At 51.8% G+C, this 24,005-nt stretch overlaps 1 protein-coding gene across 1 annotated transcript in view; it reads right to left on the reverse strand.

Moving 5' to 3' along the window:
- The window catches only part of SCARA5 (scavenger receptor class A member 5), a 121,036-nt gene that overhangs the window by 25,331 nt on the left and 71,700 nt on the right, over positions 1-24,005 (reverse strand). The window contains exons 5-7 of the mRNA XM_059071348.2: positions 15,668-15,748; positions 13,448-13,546; positions 11,499-11,555 (exon numbers count right to left, since the gene is read on the reverse strand). Coding sequence (XP_058927331.1) covers positions 11,499-11,555; positions 13,448-13,546; positions 15,668-15,748 — 237 coding nt within the window. The remainder of the gene's footprint in view (positions 1-11,498; positions 11,556-13,447; positions 13,547-15,667; positions 15,749-24,005) is intronic.

The raw sequence follows: 24,005 nt of genomic DNA on the forward strand, positions 1-24,005 counted from the left end.
CTTCCTCTTTCTCCAGCATCTGGTGAGAGCACAGCGGAGAGAGTGGCTGCATTATTCAGCCTCTCAGTGGGTCCGGGGAGGACAGCTTAATGGCCAGTAGCTACCATCTCGGAACTGGTTTCCAGGGCTGGGGCAGCCTTAGAACTACCCATTGCCTATGGGGCTTGTCTGCACCTGGCTCAGGGCCGCCCCAAACCCAGCACAACAAAGGCAGGTCCTGGGTGCTGCCCGGGAGAGATTTCAAGTCAAGGGTGGACGGTGAAGGGAGCTCACGTTCACTCAGTCCCCACGACACGTCAGGCCCCGTACAGGCGCCCGCCTTTGCTCATGCACTGTTCGCAGCAGCTCCGCGAGCTAGTCCTTACGACCTTCACTTAACGGAGGAGAAAGGGGCCCACAGAAGTCGAATAGCTTGCCTAAGGCCACACAGCTGCTCCGAGGTGGAGCCAGGGAGAGCAAAGGCCTTGCATTTTCAAACCACAGAGCCAACTGTCAGGCTGAACACGTGAGACAAATGTTTCATGACAGCCCACCCCATATGTGAAGTACCTTTCATCTATCTCCCAGCAGCCCCCTGGGTCTGTAGGAATTCGCGTCTTTAGGAGTAAGGGAAAGAGCCTGGGACTTAAAGCAGCAGTTCTTGGTCCTGGGCTTCATGTAAGAATCACCGAAGCGCTTCAAAATCGACCAGCGGGGAACCGGGGGAGGGACATTTTTGAACAGTTGGCAGGTAGTAGAAATAAATGCCCAGCCAGGGCGAGAAGCACTGTTGGAGAGGACAGATCTGGGATCAAGCCTGGGCCTACACGACTTCACAGTAGTCAAGTCACCTCCTCCAGGAGGGCCTCCCTGACCTGTGGCCCCCATATGCGCTTCCCACAGATGAGAAATGGTCCAGCACCGCTCCCTTGGCCAGGCCGCATGCCCCACCATTGGAAGCTCCCAGCAAGTGACAGGCATCCAGCATCCTTGCGGTTCCCAGCCGCAGCCCCACTTGCAGGCAGAGACCTAGCACATCGCCATCGACAAACGGTACTAAATGCGTGAGTGGATGAATGAATGGTTGAGGGGCTCTAGGAACAGAACTGATCCCTAAATACCCCAGAACCTGCTGGGCTGTGCATCAGAAGGGCCCAAAAGCCCAGGGAACTTTGCTTCTCAAGAGATGAGAGGAGGAGAAACCCAGCATACGACTGAAACCTCATAGCTCCTTTAGGTGTATGGATCCTGCCTTCCAGGCCCTGCCAAAGCAAAACAAGTCCAAAGAAAGGAGGTTGTGGGGAATAGAAATAAACACATGGGGCTGGGAAAATAGGATCTGATTCTCTGCAGCTGCAGAGCAGAGACCCGGTGATAATCTAGACCAGCTGCCCTTTAAGGAAGTTGAACTTTTCTTCTCCTGCGAAGAAAGAACTCCCCATGCCCCCAGCCAGCCTGCAGCACAAGGGATCTGTGCCTGCCTAGACGGGGCACTGCTCTTTCCCCTGACATCCACAGGAAATGCGGTCTGTATGGGAAGGACAGGAGTCATCCCACAAGGCTGAGGAATTTCTGGTCAGGCTGGAAAAGCGATGCTGGAGGGCATCGCTTTGAAAAATGTGGTCTCGGCCTGCAGGTGCACTTTATAAAATGCTATTTCCTAAAGGCAACCTGCTCTAAATATGGTGATTTATGCCTCTTCAAAGAACTTCTGTTAGATGGTCTTATTTGATCTTCAGGGTCCTCCTCTGGGGTGGTGGGTGTGATACCCATTTTACAGATGAGAAAGCCGAGACTCAGAGGAGGAAAGTGACTTTCTCAAGGTCACAGGATAAAGTGGCCCCCATCTGGGTCTCCAGCCCCACAGGCCACGGTACTGTGTCTTTCATTGGGGGTCACGTGGGGGTACTTGGGACTTTACTGCACAGAAGGAACAGCAGAAATATCTCCCAATTATCACTGTACTTTTTATGCTGGATTTTTTCTCTTAACTGTTGACTCTCCCGTTGGTCTCCCCAACTCTATTGCATATTCCTTGGAAACCAGGAGTTTGTCTTGGCTGATTTTGTTCCTCTAATGCCCGGCCGCCTGGCTCCTAGCAGGTGTTCAATGAAAACGTGTCTGATCAAATAATAAACGAAGCACTTTCCCTGCCCAGTCCTGAAGCAGAGGTTCACCCCATCGCAGTAGGGGGATGTCACTAATACCCAGAAGCTCTGCTTAGAGCTGGATTTGTAGGAATTTACTGGGCGGCCTGGGTGGAGAGGTGAGTCCTTCGCCTTGCTTTTGCTCCTGGGCCTCTCAAAGGGCAGTGAGGGGTCATAGAGGGTCAACAGGCCTTTAGGACTAGAAAGAAATGCTGTAGAGCTGGGAGAAAGGCCATGATCCTGAACCCTCATTCTGTCCGGGGTATAGCTGAGGGGAGGTGCTGATATTTACACAGCACCCCTCTAAAGCCTTCACGGACCATTGCCTTATCTCTAGGGCTCATGACCAAGACTAGTGGCCTTTCCAAAGAAGGCTCTTTCACACCCTCTGGCTTCGTTCACTGTGTCCCCGCCCTTCCCCGTTTCCTCTCTCTTGGTTCTGCTCTCTTCCAAGTTCAAGGTCTGAAACCCCTGGCTGGGATGCCCCCCCCCCATCTGCATATTCTAAACCCTTGAAGACATACCTGCTTGTAGACTGGGTCCAGCACATTCTAGCTCTCTGACCTTGGGCAAGTAATTTAACCTCTCAGAGTAGTTTCCTCATCTGTTTCAATGGGATAATGACACATACCTTAAAAGAGTTCTGAAATATTAGGAGCTCGGGGACCGGGGTGGTCAGTTCTCAGTAAACAGTACTGAGTTCAGAATAATTCCCAAGGATGGTGCAGGCCACTGCAGCAAAGGACTCGCCCAGCCTTTGAGTCGGTGAAGCATCAGCCGTGACCTCCCCCGACCACAGCATCCACAAGACCTCCCGGGATGTCCGCAGGCTTTGCCTACCTCTTTGTTCCATCAGAATTCCACAATGGCACTCTTTAGAAGGGCGGCTGAAATCCAGCGCTAGGGCAAGTAAGTCCATCTAGACCACTGTTTCCAAGTACACCCCGAGGGGGTTTTCCACAGGCAAAGGACTCGAGAGGAAGTGGAGCCATGAAATTAACGCACTGGCAGCTAACTCTGATCCAGTTACATCAAAAAGACATGGCAGCGGGGACCTCCCAGATTTAATCTAGTGCCTGCAGCACGTTTACCACCCAACCTAAAATGACTGAGTGCAGGGTCACGGGGATAACGAACAATTCCTGAGTCGGTTGAGTTGCTTTCTCAATAAACAGTTCAATCATTCCTGGTTTTAACGTTCGTCTCAAAACTTTCCTCGTACAAAACCCACATCAAAGGCAAAACTTCAATTCTTCAGGGGTTCCAAGGCGTTGTTTTTGTAGAAAATGCCTCTCTCACCCTCGATCTGAGGTTTGTGCTCCTACAAGTTTTCTTTAGGGCAGATCCCAGAAACCGACGCCCGTTGGCCAGGGAGTCGAGGCTGCTGTGGTCCCGCGGGCCCCCGGGAGGATGGGCTGAGCAGCGTCAGCTGAGCGCGGGTCACTCGAGACGCGCAGACAGTGCCGACACGCTCCCTGGCTCACTTGTCATAAAAAGAACAGGTGCTTAGAAGACAGGCTGGTTACCTCCACCTACAAGAGTAATACCCACCAGCCTAACAGTTAAAAGCGGCAGACCCGGGCTTCCCTGGTGGCGCAGTGGTTGAGAATCCGCCTGCCGATGCAGGAGACACGGGTTCGTGCCCTGGTCCGGGAAGATCCCACATGCCGCGGAGCAACTAAGCCCGTGAGCCATGGCCGCTGGGCCTGCGCGTCCGGAGCCTGTGCTCCGCAACGGGAGAGGCCACAACAGTGAGAGGCCCGCATACAGAAAAAAAAAAAAAAAAAAAAAAAAAAGGCGGCAGACCCTCTCCAAGTGCAGCTCCAGCACTTGGCCACTCACTTTCGACGTACACGCCAAACACTAGCTTGTTCATTTTTCTCCCCAACGGGCTCCTGCATCTGTTCACTCAGCATCTGTGTATCTAGAGTACAAATACTAGCGGGCCTGTTAAGGACCTCCTAGCATCCTCTGCTACTCGGTGAGAGCGTGGATTCTCCAAGGGGGCTGCGTTGCTCCGGGGCACAAGCTGCAGCTCTTCTCTCTCCGTTTTACAAGCCGGGAGTGTCCGTGGATCTTAGACAGCACACCTCCCCTACCACACTCTCCCACTTTGCCCCCTGGCTTCTTAAAGGAGCCAGCCCTTGTGTTTTTCCAGGCCTTCCTGGATCTATTTGAAGCCATCAAACCAAGGGCGGCTTGGGTTCAACGGAACCGAGCTGCTTTCTGGGCAGAGCGATTTGAAGCTCTCCTGGAAGGGGGTCACTAGGAAGCTTTCAGGAAAAGTCACTGGACTGGTTTTTGGAAGGCTTAAGGTAGGCTCTTGGCAAAGCGGGGGCCCGATCCCATCCTTTGCACAGAACGGGGGAGAAAAGAGGAAACTGTGGCTGGAGAGGCCCAGAGAGTGGCCTCAGGGCCGCAGCACGGCCGGGTCTGGAGGGGACTCGGATCTCAGGACTGCGGCTCCACAGCCCGCCCGTCCCCCCTCTTCTTCTCAGGAGACGGGGGCTTCCGAAAAACAGGCCTTTCTCAAAGCAGAGCAGCTCAGCCAAGAGCCAGAGCAGAGGCAGCGAGGACGCCCGGACCTGAACGTGGCCCTTCCCGTCGGGGGAGGGCCAGCCTGCCACGTGCCGGCTCTGGCTGAGGGGCTGAGGGCCACTGGGGATGCCTGGGGCTCCACCGTCACGGCCTGGGTCCTGGCTCTAGTCTGCTTCTCCGCTTGGCCGGTCACCGCCCACCGTTGCCATGTCCCACCCTGCTTAGAGCCCGTCTGGGTCGCCCAGAGACCAAGGCTGCATTCCTGCGCCCAGATCCCTGAATACCTCTCTGGCCTCAGTTGTTGTTTCTTCCTCCTCAAACGTCTGCTGTACCAAATGCTTTGGGTTTATCAGACAGTGCTCTGCCGTCTCACGCGCGCTTCTCTTTCCCTGGAATTTCTTCACCTTCTCCAGGCACCGGTTGGACACCAACTTGCCCTCCAAGACTTGGGTCGAAGACACCTCACTGAGTGACTCCCTTTCGCCTCCTAAAACCCTCACCATGCTCTCCTAGGATTGTCAGCTGCCAGCCCGTGAGCTTGCCAAGGTGAGGCCAGGCCTGCCTCATCTGGGCTCCCCAGCCTTCAGCCAGAGCCTGATCTCCAGCGAAGCCTCCATGAATGTTCGCTAAAGAAGTGAATAACCCACGCTCTCTTGCCTAAACGTTTCCTTCCTGCCACACGTGGACCTTTTCTCTATGACAAAAGTGAGGGCGGCCCCCTCACCTTCTCCTGCCTTGGCCCCCTTCCAAAGCCAGCTGCGCGCTGTGCCCGGTTTCTGATCCGCGGGCTTCAGGCCCTGCCCGCCCCTGCTCAGTTTTCATCTGTTTCCCAGTGCCCCTCATTTTCCACACCCTTGCACTCATTTCCCTCTCCGGGGTGTCCCCCACTCTGCTCCGGCCGGCACTGGAGACAGTGTTTGCTGTGGGACAATTTCTCTCAGTGAAACCTGTGTGTCTGTGTATTTTCGGTCACCAGACGTAAGCGTAGGGGGAGAAACATTTAAAAACCACTTTTCCATCTCCCCCCACCCTGTGATGTCTGCATCTGTCAGAGATTCGCTATGTGAGGATAAAAGAAGGGACGAAGGAAAGCACAATCGTATTGGTGCGAAGAATGCGAAACGCCCACGAGGGGGGGAGGCTTCACTGGCAGAGGCACAGACCCCCAACCCCGCTGTGAAAACTTTAGTCTGGCCTATCCCAGAGCCACCGAGGCAGGGGAGGCAGTTAAGGCTTGGTGAAAGAAAGAGCGAACTCTGAGACGGGGAAAAGTCTCTCAAAAGTAACTGGGCATCTAAAAAATAGAGCAAACTAGTGAATATAACCAACAAGAAGCAGTCTCAATGTTACAGAGAACAAACTAGTGGTTGCCAGTGGGGAGAGGGAAGGGGGAGCAGCAATACAGGGATAGAGGATGAAAAGGTATTAGGTATAAAATGGGCTTCCCTGGTGGCGCAGGGGTTGAGAATCCACCTGCCAATGCAGGGGACACGGGTTCGAGCCCCGGTCCGGGAAGATCCCACACGCCGCGGAGCAACTAAGCCCGCGCGCCACGACTACTGAGCCTGAGCTCTAGAGCCCGCGAGCCACAGCTACCGAGCCCGCGAGCCACAACTGCTGAAGCCCACGCGCCTAGAGCCCGTGCTCCGCAACAAGAGAAGCCACCGCAATGAGAGGCCCGCGCACCTCAACAAAGAGTAGCCCCCGCTCGCCACAACTAGAGAAAGCCCGCGTGCAGCAATGAAGACCCAATGAAGCCAAAAATAAATAAATACATTTCTAAAAAAAAAAATGGGCTACGGGGATGTATTGTACAGCACGGGGAACAGAGCCAATCTTTTGTGATAACTGTAAATGGGGGAGAACCTTTAAACATTGTGAATTGCTTCGTTGTACACCTATAACTTATATGATGTTTTATATCAACTATACTGCAATTGCAAAATAAATTTTTAAAAAGGGAGCATCGCTAAGGAAGAAATTAGCACTTTCATATTAAACCCACTAAGGATGGTAGCCCATGAGGACCTGATGCTGACCCCCATGTCAAAGGCCAGAGAGAAAGAAGGAATAAAAGATAATTCAAGATGGTAGTAGAAGGACTGGTAGTAAGCTCCAGGGTGGACAGACCCGATTTGTGTCCTGGCTCTGCCCCTGATGAACGCCAGTGGCTCAGGGTGGGTTCCTTATCCTCTAACCTCAGCCTCCTCATCTCTCGAACAGGGACATCATTATGCCTCCTGAACAGGAAGGACTGGAGAATGAAGTGAAATGTCAGGCACAGAGACTTTATTCCCCAGGTACCAGGTGCAAGCCGGTGAGCAGTCTTGTGTGAGTTGTTAGTTTTTCTTGGAAGTGTGGTTTACTTTTAAACCATGCTGTTGCTGGGGCATTAAAGTTGTATACGGAATAAGGTGTACACGCAGTTGAGTTAATAAAGAAATATAAGTATACGTAAAAGGTCCAGTAGCTCTGTCTCTCAGGCCTGAAACAATGTTATCTTCTGGTGCTCAAACAGGTCTCCTGGGGCACCCAGTGCCGCCAATTCTAGGGACAGGGATGGACGGAAGGGGATTCAGGGACTCCAAAGGACTGTCTTTGCATCCCTTATTCTTAAACAGAGATCGAAGGAATTTCGTGGCAGTCCAGTGGTTAGGACTCCACGCTTCCACTGCCAAGGGCACGGGTTCGACCCCTCGCGTCGGGGAACTAAGACCCTGCATGCCACGCAGCGCACCCCCCCTCCCCACAAATGAGTGTCTGTTAAAACAGAGATAGAGACATCTCAGTAGCAATGGAAAAAAAAAAAACTGTCTAGAAACCACCAGCCTGATCATTTATTTTGAGCTTATACTGCATGCTGGGGTGCCCACTGGTTCCCCACCCTGCCAAACACACACAAACCTACTTCCCTAAATACTGAAAACACACACAAGGTGTTAAAGATTTTTTCACGTTTTCTGAGGTGCAACCGATAGCTATCAACAAGCACTGGCTTGGAATTTACCCCTGGGTCATTCTGCATACTTTTTTCCATGTGAAACCAAATTGAGGAAACATATTTAAACAATCTGAATTTATATACTGCTTGAAATTCATGCTGTGGGGCTTAAACAAGACTGGACCCTTCACCCACCCCTTAGCTGCAAAACTACTATTTATTTTTCTTGCAAATGGACCATATATGAGGGTAAAACAAATGTCTTTCTGTCCTGAGATGTGTATATGTAACTTTTTCTTCTTTTTCCTGGCGAAACTCTCAAAAGCCAAACATCTAACAGAATGACTGATATCACCCTTGCCTGAAACAAATAACAACAAAAAACCTTTACTTCATATATAGCACAGGGAACTCAATACTCTGTAATGGCCTATATGGGAAAAGAATCTAAAAAAGAGTGGATGTACGTATATGTGTAACTGATTCACTTTGCTGTACCCCTGAAACTAACACAACATTGTAAATCAACTAGACTCCAATCAAAATTAAAAACAAACAAACACCTTCACTTCTCATCAAGCAGAAATCAAGAGCTCTGTATTCTAGCCCCAGTTTGGCCATGACCTAGCTGGGGGACTATGGGAATTCTCTCCAGCTCTCTGTTCAGAGGACCCATTGGGTGGACTCAAGGGTGGGAGAGGAGTTGGTTTGAAACACCATCCAAACCCTGTGACTCCTCTAAAACCCTATGACTCTAAAACCCCATGACTCCAGGCCAAAACATGGGTAAACAATTACAAGATCTTGTTCTGCAAAATATTTTAATATTTACTTAAAACAGGGGTCCTGAGAAGTCTTTTCTGTGACGCCCTCTTCAAAGGAAAAGCCCTAATTTCCAATTCTGATCTGAGGCGGGGGTCTTTGTTGTTTTTCTCATCAATCCCTTTAATGTAGTAACATCCCCACCTGCTGGAGCTTCAGGATTTTGCTGCTAAAGGTGGGAGGTGTTTGGTAGAGGTTCCAGGCCTTAGGTGCCACAAGCTGGGTTCCCAGAGGAGGGTTCCTCCTCCACCATATCCTTTTTTGAAGGAGGGTGGAGCCCGGTGCTGAGAACTCCTTCCCACCCATTGGCTCTCACGGTGGGGCTGCCCTGGGCCCAGGGAATGACTAAGAACCCCCCAGAGGCGGGCGGGCGCTCAGCCTGCGTCAGAATTTCCGCACTTTTCTGAAAGATGATCCCTGGCTCCCTCTTCAGCACCTCGGTCCCAGGGATCCAGTGAAGGCCTCTGGGACCAGAGTTCCTTAGAAACCTAACCAGGAGTCTGACTACAGTGTGGGTTTGGCGCACACAGAGGCAGGCCAGGGGCTGGAGGCCACGGGAAGGCCCAGGTCTCAGCCCTGAACTGCTTCAGCGGCCCTCCTTCAGCCTCAGGCCCTTCCATCCATATCTCCAAGCGGAGGCATCTCTGGGGGGGGGGCGGGGGTTGTTAAGGAGCCCAACCCTCCTCTTCAAGACCAAGGGCCTGAGCTCTCATTCCAGAATCAGAGAAGGCCGAGGCCTGGCTTTTCCATCCAGCCTCTGCCTTGGGTGTCTCCTCTCCCCATTTCCAGGCCTCTGAGAACAGGACATGGATGGGTGGCCGTCCCAGCCTGGTGCTTCCGCGATCCCCAAATGTGTCCCTCGTGCCTCCCACGCCTGTCGATGGGGCCGTCCCTGTCCCCCCTTTCCAGCTCCATCACCAATGGAGACATTCGGGGGTCTTGTCAGGGGGCTGTTACGTGAGCTCTGGCTCCAGGGAGGGTACAGCATCTTCAGGGCAGTCCCCGAGGAGGGGCCACCCAGAGCTGACGCGGGGCCTCCTGCGGTGCAGTCAATAGGCTCCGGGGTCCAGTGAATCAGCTGCCCTTCCCCAGGCCCCTCACCCGTGCCTTGGGGAGCGCTCCCAGGCGGCTCAGCTCCCACCCTCCCCATCCCCCCACCCCCACCCCACGCACACAGTGCCTGTATCAGAGCCCAATCCCAGTGCAAAGCCCACCCAGCTGGGCCCACAGAGGCAAGGTAAGCGGTGCCGCGAGCACCCCTGGGGTGAATGGCGACTGACAGCCATCACCTCTCCCAGGCTCGGCTAGCTCAGACCACACCATCCTCTCGAGTCAGCTGGAGAACAGCTGTCACAGAGCCCTGACAAGCACCCCTGGGTACGTGGGCAGCGTTTCTGATTCCCCTCTCAGAGGTTAACTTTCCACAGCCCCTCCCTTCCGGCCACCCCATCAGGAGTTATTGACTTCCCACAGCTAAATGCCACCGTCCTTCTCAGCTGCATCGGCACAGAAGCCAGTCAACAAAGAGCAGCGGAAGGCAGCCTTCAAGAGACAAAGTACTGGTGCCCAGCCCTTCGATAAATGTGAGTCAGGTCTACCACACGCATCCTAGATCAGATCTAGGCTCCCTTCCTTTGCCTTCGAAATTTTCTTTTGGCTCCTGCAGGGTCCAGCAGATCTCATCTAGCCGGGACGCTCCCAGTTAAGCCCTTGGCTATCCTCGGAAGGGACTCTGCATAATGCTAGAAAGACTGCGCAGCACACAGACTGCTTTGTGGATTACAGCATCTAAGGTAAGGTGGGCATGTGGAGTCCAGGGTAGACACAGGCGTACCTCCTCCTCAGGGACACCCATCACTTTAGAGAGACAGAGAGCTGTCACGTACACTTTTCCTGTTCGATCCTTAATCACTGCCCTGGGGAAAGGGAAGGGTAGAGGAAGGAGGAGGCAAGTTAAAGTTTCAGGGACCTTGGAGAAGGGCATTATTCAAGAGCAAGGTCTCCTGGTCCTGCATGGCTGGGATGGAAAGGTCATTTTAAGGACCCACTGAAACCGAAGATCAGCCTTCAAGAAACCCTCCATCTGGGTCCAAAGTGTGCATCTACAGTGGTATCTGTCCCTTTCCCCAGGCCCAGCCTTCCTAGGAAGCCCCACACCGGCGCCCAGATGCCCTAGAAGTGGGTAAACCGCTTGAGCCTTCACCCAGATGGCAGCATTTCAGAGCCTAGCAGATACTATATGGTGGTATTTTTCTGAATCTTGGCTAGGAGACTCTATTCATTGAAACTTGGCTGGGAGGCTCGCTCTTTTCTGGCACTCTCTCCAAGGTTCTACATGTAGCCCTTTGTGGGGGAAATAAACCCTGGAAAAGAGTGTCATAACTAGATAAGCTGGCTTCCCTTGTAAACATTTTAGGAAGGACCCTCGTTGGAAAGATGCCCATTCCTGGATTCAGTGGTCTTCCAAATAATGAGATTTCCAGCATCACTGCTCAGTTAGTGGCAGAGGAGGAGAACAAACAGGATTCTGCTTCGCCTCGACACCTTTCCCCATGAGGTCTTGCTGAATTTTAACAAGGTCAGTAACTGAATTTTAGCAAGCATCTCCAATGATGTAAGTCTGTCTAAATTGGTGTATCATATAGGATAATAATAATAGACACTTACCGAGTCCTAATCACATGTCCTAACCACCTGTTACGTGGATTAACTCATTTAATTCTCTACAATGACTCTATGACATAAGAATGTTTCTTCTCCCCATCCTATAGATGAGAAAACTGAGGCACACATTACATAGTGAGGCGGCCAGAAGGGAGCCCATGCAGTCTGCCTCCAGTCCCTCCCACACAACCACTGGGTTTATACCATGTCTGGACACGTGGCCTGTGCCCCTGGGGTATAATTCTCTCTTACTGGATCAGCTGAGCCCTGGAGTAGACAGGGAGCTCCTTTGACACTGGAGCCCCAGCCTATGGCTCCAGCCTCCAGCCACCGAAACTTGGGTTGCCTGGGCAACAGCTACACCTGTGCTGACACAGAATCCAGTGACCCCAACAGAATTTCCTTACTGGCATCCCCTGTTCTGTCTCCTTTCTCTCCTTTTTCTCCTTTTGGGCCTCGGTCACCTGAAACAGAGGAGGAAAACGGGCATTAGAAATGGAAATAAATCCTAATTGTAAATAAAGTCTTACCTGCAGGGAACATTAACCCAAGACCAGAGAAATCCTCAGGGAGGAGCCCGCAGCCCTGGAGGGCATGCATGGCTGAAAGGGTAAGAGCTTGGGCCAATTATGTTGCCTATCTGGTCCCCCTTGGAAGCAGGGCGGGTGGGCACCAAGCCGCGAAGTTTCATTCCCTCCTAACTAAAGCACAGAGGAGCAGTGCAGCACAGACTAAAGGAGTACATGCTATCCCACAGGAAGAAGACAAAGCAAAGATATTCCTATTAAACAGCCAAAGCTTCAGAAGTCCAAATCCAAGGTTGTTCTAATAAGCACGGAAAGAGAAAAGAGAGGGAGGGTCTTCAGTTACAAAGGGAGAGACATAGGTTCTATGTCAGGCAGATTTATCAGTGGAGAAGGCTATAAAACACGAGGGAGAGTTTCCAGGGAATTGTGGAATTTCCTTCCCAGGATATGGTTAAAACAACAGAGCTTTTTTCTCAGCTAGCATCTCACTCTACAAAGAAGTAGAAGGGTCCTGACACCACTCAAGGGGACATTACAATGACCAGGGAATTCCATCCAATTGCCTCTAGAAAGATATCTGCAAATCAAAAGCTTATGGCATATTCTCTCATGAAAAAAAGCAAGCCAGCAAGTTCCAGGGGAGGATGCCTCATGTGTTCCAAGTTTTGAAAAAAACCAAAGCAACCATATATGTAAATATGAATGTGCTTGGAAAAGGGTCTGGCAGGATGTGCTCCAAAGTGTTTAGGGTAGTTATTCTGAAGAATAGGCGCTTAAGAGACCTAGGGGAAGGCACTCACTTTTTACTTTATACATTTCTGTATTGTTGAGTTGTTTTCAATAAGCATGTGCTGCTTCTGTAATGTGTTTTAAAATCGATTTTTCAAAATGTGGATCATAAAAGGAAGGAAAACCTCAGTCTGTTGAATCACCAACCAGAAAGTAGAATAAAAGTTCCCAGTGATCCTAGATTAAGAGGTCATCCTAGATGTGGGGTAGGAATGATTAATAGTACTTTCCTTTTTCTTAGTTTTCATTTTAACAAGTGAGAGAGCCTGGGGAAAGAGTGTCAGGGTTCCTCTTCTTCTGCAATGGTGCTAAGAGGTCTGTACACTCTTGAAATGCATGTGGAAAGACGGGACTGACTATCAAGTGGGATTCCCTGAAAATGAACAAGATGACTGCTAATGGGAAGGGAAAAAAGTCAGAAGAAACACTATTGGCAATGGAAATCTGAGGACTGATTAAAGTTTTAAATATTGGGGGAGTAAAAAGAATATGAGGAACTGTGAGGAATCTGGCAGTATTGGGCGGAGGGGGCCATCCTGGGTCTGTGTTTCTCCTGCAAGCCCGCTCTCCTGGCCTGGCTTCCTCTGGTTACATCACCAAGCTGCAACCAATAGTAACACTCCCTTGCATTTCTACAGCGCTTTGGAGTTTCCTGTGTTTTCAGTCACATGCATTCCACGTGATCCCCGTGACGGCCCCGTGAAATATGGTATCAAGAGGCTTTTGCTAGTTTGGGGATGAGGAAACTGATGCTTAATGGGAATTCCCTGGGCAGTCCGTCCGGTGGTTAGGACACGCGCTTCCACTGCGGCGGGTGCGAGTTCCATCCCTGGTCAGGATGAGCTAAGATCCCGCAAGGGTGCGGCCAAAAAAAAAAAAAAAAGAAAAGAAACTGATGCCTAATGAGATTAAGTGACTTGCTCAAGGTCACTCAGCTTGTCAGTGGAAGAACTAGAATTTGAACCCGGTCCACACTCCAGTGCCTACGTTGGTGCGCAGGGGCTGGCGGTGAGCAAGAGTGAGCTGAGATGCGTTGTTACCTTTGAACCCACGCATGCCCATCGGTCCCATGGCTCCCAGCTTCCCTTCGTCGCCCTTGGGGCCGGGCAGTCCTGGGGTCCCTCTCTCCCCTGGCAGACCTGGGGAGACAAGAAAGTTTTGGAGCCTCAGACTTAGAACTGGAAGGGCCCCCAGAGGCCATCGTCTGGCTCAGCCACAGACCTCAACCATGCATCCTCCTGCTATCCCTGCTTCCTGATTCTTCTCAGTTAAAGACGCCGCAAAGACAGTGTCCAAAAGGTCAGCACAAACGCTCCCCATCAGCACCTTTTATCCAGTGAGGCTGAACCCGTCCCCCCGAAAGGTCCAATTCTATTGTGAGTGATGGTGGAGGTGCCAGCCTCATTCGGGAGCTGTCTCTGTACCTCTAGCTTTGCTAGAGATTTAGACTTGCAAAATTTTTTTGAGCCTTTTGAATGTGGCAGGCACTGTTCTGGGTGCTTTCCATTAAGTATCTTATTTAATCCTCCCCATAAACTGAGGTATTATTTCACCTGTGTTACCAATGAGAAAACTGAGGCCCAGAGAGGTTAGGTAACCTGCCCATGGTCACACAGCAGACAGCGCTGGAGGCAGGGTCCTATCCCTGCTTGGTCGGCTTCGTCTCAGCTGGATGAAAAGGGCTTACTGGTACTTGGGGTAGGAGGAAGATTAAATCACTCCCCATCCTATGTAAGAAAAAACCAGAAAGGTCTCTTCCTTGTGGTAAACACAGGGAAGTGTAGAGAAGGGGAAGGTAGGCTGAAGAGGAGGCAGGAAGTCTGCAAGCTCAGTAACTGGGGCAGACAGGCTGCTGTCACATCAGTCGCCAGGGCTCCTGGCCACAAGGCCCCGTGGGCAATGGCTGCACGTCACCGTGGAAAGCCGGAGTCAACAAGTGGTTTCACCCAGTGAGGCCTCGGCCCTGGAGGCCTGACCTAAGCCCACAGCTATCTCTGCAAAGCAGGGCACTCTAATTAACGAATTAATTGTACTTTCCTGCTTCGAATGTTAGTTGGTTTCCTTTGGCCTTTTTCCGTGACACGGAGAAATCTGTCTCGCACTTACGATTCTTCCACTGTAAACATCAAACGGCTGGAAGAGGATGGGGGCCCCAAGAGGGTGGTAACACCTCAGACGAGGGCTTGATTTCTTTATTTTTTTTCCCTAAACGCAACATTCCTGGAGCCCAACAGCCCTGCTGCCACGGCATTCTATGTCTCCTGCAGGATATGCCCAGGGATCCTGCATCCTGTCATTGACTAAGGCAGAAAAGGAGGTTCCACAGCTCTGGGAGCCCCCGGGCATCCTTGATTCTGAGTTTAGGGAGCTGTGCTGAGAGGTGGAGGCCAGGAGTGGAGGCCAGGCCGTGGGTTCTGCCTCCACCAGCCTCTGCCTCTTCTCCTGTTCTCAGCCTCCTTAGAGATTTAGGAAGGGGGTGGTTTGGAGGTATAATTCCTGACATAAATAAGCCGACACCTGTCCCCTGATAAACCTCCCCGTTTCTTACATCACTTAGAAGACTCTACACTCCCTTAGAAAAACGCTGCTCACAGCAGAGGCTCGGGAATGGACAGGCTGGGATGCAAAATTTGGTGAAGTTAACAGAACGGGAACTCCCGAGACGAGGCATTGAAGACGAACATACTCTTTCCAGAAGGCCCCAAAGTACCCTCCCCGCCAGCTATTGGACCTTCTGGGCTGTCACTAGTGCCTGTAGCAGGGTGGAGAGGGCAGGTATCTACTGACCGGGGCAGGTTCCACAGGAGGTAAGGGGTCAGGTGCTGGGGACTCAGGAAACACTGAGGGGACACAGCATACTTGATGGGTTGCTCTGGATCAGGGGACACCCTCAATACCTTCCAATGGCCCTGGTCACAGGGACCCTGACTCCTGGGGTGGGAAGTGGCTTCAAGGAGTTGTGAGCCTCCTGTGTACCCTTTCTCTTCAGGTCCTGGTACTCTTTATGGAAAAGGATTTGCTCCATCCTATTGTTATACCAATAACCTCTTAGTCTCTTAACAGAACAGGGCATCTGAAGCTTTAACAGAACAGGGCATCTGAAGCTTTAACAGAACAGGGCATCTGAAGCTGAGTGGATTGGGCACTGTCCCAGCAGCCCCATCACCGATACCAAAGAGAAAATCGAGGGTCAGGGATGGATAGCAGAGCCCCTTCCCTTCCTGGTATGTCCAGTTCCCTCCCAGGGGCCTCCCCATTACCTCGAAGTCCAGGTAATCCAGGGATTCCAGGCTTGCCTTCTTTCCCTTCATCCCCCTGATCGCCTTTGGGGCCCGGTGGTCCTGAAAGGGTTACAAACAGCACTAAGGTTAGAGGATGGCTTTCTGGAGTAGGTCACCTGTGGAGGAAACTCCCTCCTAAAAAGAGGAAGGGTCAGCATAATGCTTTGGATGCACACAGGGCTCCATCTAGTCTAGCCGTGTGTGTGCGTGCGTGCGTGTGTCCGTGTGTGTGTGTGTGTGTTTGCACCAGGGAGGTAGGAATCAGGGAAAGCTTCCCGGAAGAAGTAACATCCAAAGTGAAATTGCAAGGAGGAACAGGAGGTGGCTAAGTAAAGAGAGGAGTGGGAGTGTGTTATGGACTGAATGTCTGTGGCTCCCCTAACCCAACACCAAATGCATATGTTGAAGCCCTAACGTCCAACGTGCTGGTATCTGGAGACGGGGCCTTTTTGGGAGATGATTAGGTTTAGATGAGGTCATGAGAGTGGGGCCCCCATGATGGAATTAGCGTCCTTATAAGAAGAGACCCCAGAGAGCACTCTCCCTCCCTCCCTTCCTCACGCTGGCACTGACGAGCATGCTTTCTCTGCCATAGTGGGGGCACGGCAAGAAGACAGCCATCTGCAGCCAGGAAGAAGGCTCTCATCTGAACCCAACCCTGATCTCAGACTTCTAGCCTCCAGAACTGGGAGAAAGGAATGCTGTGTAAGCCACCCAGCCTTGTGGTATTGTTATAACAGCCTTAACTAAGTGGAAAAGGGGAAAGTTCCAGGCGGAGGGAACAATCCCTATAAGAGCTTAAAGATAAGAAAGAGATCTGTGAGTCATGATGGGATTAGAAACTGGGGGTGGGGGTCCCATGATGGGATAAGAAGGGTGAGAAAGTGGAGGGTCCTGGAGGCCTGGTGTAAGTGTGTTGAATTTGACCCTGAGGGCACCAGAGGCCACAGAAGGGGCCTGAGAGAAGAGTGTGGTCATATCTGCACACAAGGAAGACTTCTCAGGCTGCAGTGTTGGAAGGGGATTGGAACAGAGGGAAAGCAGAGGCAGGGAGGTCAAGGAGGAGGCTGCACCCCAGGTGAGAGGAGGCGGAGCCCTGTATTAGGGATGTGAGTGGCTGTTAGGAAGTAGAAGAGACAGACCTTGGCTAAACTAGGTGAAGGCAGGGGAGGCGACCAGGATCAGGTTCAGATCTCTGGCTTGAGCACCTGGATGGAAGAAGAGGTTTCTAACTGCTCCTTAGCGGGGCTTCCTTCCGTCCGGCATCATGGCAGGGATTCTAGCTTGTGTGATCAGACTCGGTGCCCACATGCTGGGCGTTGAGACTACACGGCCAACTGGCGAGTGAGGGAGCCGTGGTTTCAACTCAGGTCTGCCTGGCCCTGTCCACCCTGCCTTGCTCCTGATGCCAGACCCCCTGCCATTCCCAGAATGCACCCGAACCTTCCTGCACGGCAGCCTGCTGCTCCCAGACTGGCGAGCCAGGGGGGCCCTCCCTGCCAATCTCCTATGGCTACTTGCCCCTCAGGGATGCTCATGACCACCTTCTCGGCCAAGCCTTCTCTGATCTATCATTCCTGCTGCAAGTGGGCACGGCCTGTTTGAATGCACGTCCTCGGTGCCACTTGACGTTTATTTCACCCTGGCTGGTCTTACCCTCACAGGAGTACGTGTTCTCTTTTTCCTAAGAAAATGGCCAGCTCCCTGAGACAAGACCACATCCCTGACATCCTCGTACTGGCTGTGAAGATCCAGACTCTAAATTGCCCTGCTCTGGCTGCTCGATGAGAGAAAAAAGAGGACCAAGGAAAATGCCCAAACTGTATTGCACTGGGTGGAAGTGTGTCCCCTCCAAGTTCACGTCCACCTGGAACCTCAGAATTCGACTTTCTTTGAAAACAGGGTCTTTGCAGATGTAATTAGTTAAGATGAGGTCAGACTGGAGTAGGGTGGGTCCTTACCCAATGACTGGCATCCTTATAAAAAGAGAAAGCACAGACAGCTGGGCAGAAGGCCAGGTGACCATGGAGGCTGAGACTGGCTGGAGTGGTGCGTCTACAGGCCAAGGAACGCCAAGAATGGCTGGTAACATCAGAAGTTAGAAAGAGGCCAAGAAGGATCCTCCCCTAGACCTTTTAGAGGGAGTATGGCCCTGTGGACACCTTGATTTCAGACTTCTGGCCTCCAGAACTGTGAGAGAATAAATTTCTGTGGTTTTAAGCCACTCAGCTGGTGGTGCTTTGTTACGGCAGCCCTAGGAAACCAAAACATGTATACCTGCAGCATAGCAGTCACGTCTTGCACAACAAATATTTGATGAATGAATGAGTATATGAGATCAGAGGGTGTTAATACACACGAAACAGCCAGGTGGCCAAGATCAAGATATACTGATACATTCCCAAAGTTGACACTGTCCGCAGACCCTAACCGAAGTTGACAGCTGCTGAGAACACGTCTAAGATTATACAGCAAAGAAAGATAGAGTGCAGAAGCAAATGAGCTTTAACAATGCCCATTCCAACAATCTCCTGGCCAGGTCAAAGCTGCAGCAAAGGGAGCTGAGAGCGGTTCCCGGATCTCCGTACGTCTTGGGCTGTCACTGGGCTGTCACCCTCCCCCTGCCCCCAGTCCACTCCATCCCTTTTCACTCTTCTCTGCTCCCTCCAGGCCTCTGCATGGGAAATCCAGCACTCCGGGAATCAAGCAAATCAAGGATACCATGGACCATGCCCTCCATTTGTTTTTTTTTGGTTTGTCTGTTTTTTGTTTGTTTGTTTGTTTTTGTGGTACGCGGGCCTCTCACTGTTGCGGCTTCTCCCGTGGCGGAGCACAGGCTCCGGACGCGCAGGCTCAGCGGCCATGGCTCACGGGCCCAGCCGCTCCACGGCACATGGGATCCTCCCGGACTGGGGCACGAACCCACGTCCCCTGCATCGGCAGGCGGACTCTCAACCACTGCGCCACCAGGGAAGCCCCAGCCTCCATTTGTTTTATTCGCTCTGATGTGGGTGTGAGCCAACATATGGACCTTCCCGGGAGTAATTCTGGCAAAGAGAGGATGCTGCCCAGTGGCCTGACCCCGATGGTAAGGCATCAAGGTGGCAGAGATCATTTGCAAGGTGAGGTTTGAGGATGGATATGGAAGATCTTAGTTTCAGGTCCTGGTTCTGTAAAATCTAAGTAAAAATCCCTTCCTCTGGCGTTTGTAGTGAGGACTAAGCGAATTCAGGGACATGGTGGATATAAACAGGCTTGGGAAGCTTTGAGTGGCAAGGCCATCCCTGACCATCTGTACCTCACTTTTCGAAATGCTTCATCAGAACTATTTGGAGGTGGTCATTCCAGGCTCTGAAATCACCCTGCCAATTCAGGGAGAGCCAGATCCAAAAAACATCCTACACATGGAGAGTTTTTAAGACATAACTAAGTAGTTAGTGAAGCCCTTCACTACAGATTAACTGGGAAGAAACTGGGGTAGACAATTAAGGTGGGTGCTGACTTCCAAGCCTTAGTCATGTCCTCAGGTGGTTCTGGCCTGGCCGCCTCAGAAGAGCCTGGAATGCAGCCAGTCTGAGTCTCGTGGGGCCATGCTGCCTGGAGCTCTGAGGATCAAGTGCTTCTTTTTTTTTTTTTTTTTTTTTTTTGCGGTACACGGGCCTCTCACTGTTGTGGCCTCTCCCATTGCGGAGCACAGGCTCCGGACGCGCAGGCTCAGCGGCCACGGCTCACGGGCCCAGCCCTCCGCGGCACGTGGGATCCTCCCGAACCGGGGCACGAACCCGTGTCCCCTGCATCGGTAGGCGGGCTCTCAACCACTGCGCCACCAGGGAAGCCCCCTCAAGTGCTTCTTTAAACCAGTGCTGCCCATGGGTGATGCACTCTTGCAACCTGACTTTTTGTCCTTTTCTCGGGAACCCAGGTGAACAATCTGGAGCTTTCGTGGACTCCTCCCTTTCCTCTGCCCAGCCCCCTTCAAGGCTGTCATCCAGGTGATTCCCATGTCATGTGTCTAACTCCTTCCTCACTCACTGCCTCCCTCCTTGGCTCCAGCCTCTCTCTCCAGCCCACTGTTGCTGGCTGATTAATCGCATCAGAATCAAGTGAACTCAGAGCCCTTGGAAGCCCCTCACACCATGATGGGCAGGGCCCCCCTGAAAATCATTCCCAACCTGACCCCTTCTTCTGCAAACTCGCAGCCTGATGCTTCTCGACACAAACTCTCCTCCGCCTCAGCAAAAACGTTCTCCTCGTGGTGTCCCCAAATACCAGCCGTATCTTTTCCTTTCTAAGAGGCCCACCACTCTCAGCCCCGAAGCTCACCTTCACACGCATCCCTCCCACCTCTGAGGGCACCAGGGCGGAACCCCCAGACCTCAGAACTGGAAGGACCTCAGGCATCACCGTGTACGAACTCCTCAGGGGAGCGCCAGAGCCCGGTCAGGCCACCCTGTGCCCACACGCCAGCTACTGTCACTCCCCTTAGACTGTGGTCCCCAAGGAGGACAGGCCTATCTAAAGGGCTGGAGCCCCACTCTCTGTGGCCCTGGGCCTCACATAGCACCTGGCACACAGGAGAGATTTCAAGGAATGACTTCTGGGCAGTCGTGGAAGCTGTTATGGTGTCAGTGGTCCCAGTGGTCCCCAGATGAGCATTTTTTTAAATTTTTATTAAAGCATAGTTGATTTACAAGGTTGTGTTAATTATTGAATATAGTTCACTGTGCTCTACAGTAGAACCTTGTTGTTTATCCATCCTAAATATAATAGTTTGCCTCTGCTAATCCCAAACTCCATCCCTCCCACATCCCCCTCTTGGTAACCATAAGTGTGTTCTCTACAACTGTGAGTCTGGTTTTGTTTCATAGATATGTTCATTTGTATCATATTTCAGATTCCACACATAAGTGATATCTTATGGTATTTGTCTCTCTCTGTCTGACTTACTTCACTTAGTATGATCATCTCTAGGTCCATCCATGTTGCTGCAAATGGCATGATTTCACCTTTTTGAAGGCTGAGTAATATTCAGATGAGCTTTTAAGCTTCTCGGCTTACGCTATCATGTCTCACCTTTTCTACCACTGGAGCAGGCCAGGGCAGAGGTGGGCTGGGACAAGGGGAGCAGAGCCCACTTCTCCTCAATCCTGGAAGCAGTCCAGAGCCCCTCCACTGGGCTTCCGGTCCCGGGTGCCAGCCCCTCTCTCCCGCCACCTCCCACAGGGGGCACCGGGAGTGAGAGGAGGCGGGGAGGGAACCTCCTGGCCCTGGGCCCGGGTCCCCTCAGAGCCTGTCCGGTGGTCTAGCCCACCCCCCATGCCGCCCCCAGCACAGCTCTGCCCTCACTGGGCTGCCGTGAGCCGCTCCAGCTGGAAGCATCTCCGGCACAGAACAAAGGATTTGGGGCTGAGCATTTGGGAGAAACACCAGGATTCTTCTGGGGACCAGCCAATGGGGAGGGAAAAGCAATCTGTTCTCCCTTCCCGGATCCTGGAACGAGAGACAGGGTGGGGGACTCATGTGTGCTGGAATCTAGACAGTGCCCTGCCAAGAACAAATGACCATGACAGCTGATGCCTCGGGCCCGAAGCCAGCAGAACAGTGACCAAGCTCGTAATGTAAACACCACTGCAGAACGACGCTAATCCTGGGGCGGCTGCCAGAGGTCGGGTCCCTGCTTCCATTGCCCTGATGTCACTGGGGCTATGCATTCTCAGCGCTATGACGTTTACAGTATCAAGAGCTCTCTCACTTCATTTCATGCATCCTCTCTGGGACCCTGAGCGTGTGCACGGGGCCGTGGCCCAGCCCGCAAAGCCAGCTTTCTTCTGAGCCTCAGGCAGAGGGCTGGTGGGCAAGGCTGGGGGCAACTGCTAATTTCCACAGCAGGCGCTCCCTTCCCCTCCCAGCAGAGCCCCCTGCGGCCTGCCCCGGGGTTGGGGAGGGCACCAGCAGTCCATGCTTCCTAGCCCGCCGTGAGATAGAAACACCTCCGTTCAGAGACACGCCCACCACCTTCAGGGATGCATATTCCTGTGCACCAGAGACCAGGGCCCACCATTCCAGCCTGGAACCCAAGACCCCATTCCCATTATGAACATTTGTTGAGTGGGACTCTCTACTCTACTAGATGGTGTTTTTTCTCGAAACAGCAGCCCACAGATAAGTTTGCTTTGTCGATTGGCTTTCGTGAATTGAGAGATGAATCTCCTAGCCCAGCCGAGGCACTGGCTGGGGATTTGATGTAGGCAAGTCATTTCCCCTCTCTGAGCCTCACGGGCCTCAACTACAAAATGAGGGGAGTGGACTAGGTGATTTCAGAGCCCTATTGTCACTTTATCCTGTGAATCTATAAACACCCGTGTAGCGAATTGGGCCACCTGCATGTCCTGGGGAGTCTTGCCTTCAGGCCTCTGCTCACACACTGCCCCCTTCGGGATGCCTCCCCTCTCTGGTTAGCTTTCCCCCTCCTGGGATGCCTCCCCTGTCTGATCAGCTAAGTTCTCTGCTTCTTTCAGAGCCACAGAGAGATTTCAACAGACTTGATAAATGCTGAAAATCCAAAGCAGAAAACAGAAAAGCCCCACTGTGAATGTACACAAAAGACAAACCCAGAGGCAAAACTCATAGAAAACTGTGTAACAAAGTGAGAGAATGAAACCCTTTGGGGTCAAGCTCAAGAATAACATAAATAAGCTCATATTTGAAAAATATACATAGTGGGGTATTTGTGGATTCTGAGCCAGGAAAGGGCAGTGTGTGTGTGTGTGTGTGTGTGTGTGTGTGTGTGTGTGTGTGTGTGTGTGTGTGTGTGTGTGTGTGTGTGTGTGTTTAAGGACTAAGAGAGGAACTGAACAAAACTAGTTCAGACAAATATACATAGTGGGGTATTTGTGGATTCTGAGCCAGGAAAGGGCAGTGTGTGTGTGTGTGTGTGTGTGTGTGTGTGTTTAAGGACTAAGAGAGGAACTGAACAAAACTAGTTCAGACAAATATACATAGTGGGGTATTTGTGGATTCTGAGCCAGGAAAGGGCAGTGTGTGTGTGTGTGTGTGTGTGTGTGTGTGTGTGTGTGTGTGTGTGTGTGTGTGTGTGTGTGTGTGTGTTTAAGGACTAAGAGAGGAACTGAACAAAACTAGTTCAGACAGCAGTGTAAAAATGCAGGAAAGCTTATCTGGTAAAACATCCCTTATCTAAAAGCCAGAAGAGAGTTTTGTGCTGTCGAAGTTGAATGGTAATTACATTCAGATATACCAAACAGAACTCTCTTTAATCATACCGACTGGGTCCCTAACAACCAGGAGAGAGGGAGGTGGGAAGGGGAGACGCCAGCCACAGTGATGGTCCTGGGAGATATAGGGGCTGAATGGTTCACCTCTGAAGAGCCAGCAACCCATCAATAATGCCAAGCTTGAAGACTGGAAGGCAGGTCTGGGCAGAACCGAGATGAAACTTCAGTTCAAAGGAACCAAGTGTGAAATTTAGTTTCAGAACCAAAGAAAGGCTGCTTAGAGGATTCCACCAGAAGAACCATGGCAAATGCATGACCCAGAGCCGCTTCAGCCCGAGCCAAGGAGAGGGACTCAGAAATTAAAGAATCAGGATGCGAAATGTTCAGTGAGGCCAAAGAGGCTGCACCAGCAGGAAGCCTGGTGATGTCTGTTGACCGGAAGAAAAAGAAAGGGGGAGAGCCTGGTAGGGCCTACCCCCTAATACGGGAATAGGCGGGAGGGACCACGCTTCCTTTTCACTTCATGGCTGCTAGCTGGTCTCTCTCCACCCCAGAAAGCACCACGGTCAGTGACAAAACATGGTTTCTGAGCCAGAAAGACCCACTTTAAATCTTGGCTTTGTCACTTGCCAATTGTGTAAGAAACATTGGGAAAGTTATTCGAGTTTCTCAGCTATAAAATGGGTTCAGTAATACCTTTTTTGGGCTTCCCTGGTGGCGCAGTGGTTGGGAGTCCGCCTGCCGATGCAAGGGACACGGGTTCGTGCCCCGGTCCGGGAAGAGCCCATGTGCCGCGGAGCGGCTGGGCCCGTGAGCCATGGCCGCTGAGCCTGCACGTCTGGAGCCTGTGCTCCACCACGGGAGAGGCCACGACAGCGAGAGGCCCGCGTACCGCAAAAACAAAAACAAAAAACCTTTTTTGCAGGATGTGAGGATTAGCACTCTTTAATGTCTACTTAGAGAATAAATGTCGACAAAATGTCTGGCTCGTGGTAGGTTATGATTCGGTGTCACTGCTATTATTAAGTACTGAACAGACTGGGGAGGTCAAGGAAATGAAAAGATGGGAAAAGCTAAGACCCCAG

The sequence above is a fragment of the Kogia breviceps genome, chromosome 8, assembly GCF_026419965.1.
Source record: "Kogia breviceps isolate mKogBre1 chromosome 8, mKogBre1 haplotype 1, whole genome shotgun sequence".
Classification (NCBI taxonomy): Eukaryota; Metazoa; Chordata; class Mammalia; order Artiodactyla; family Physeteridae; genus Kogia; species Kogia breviceps.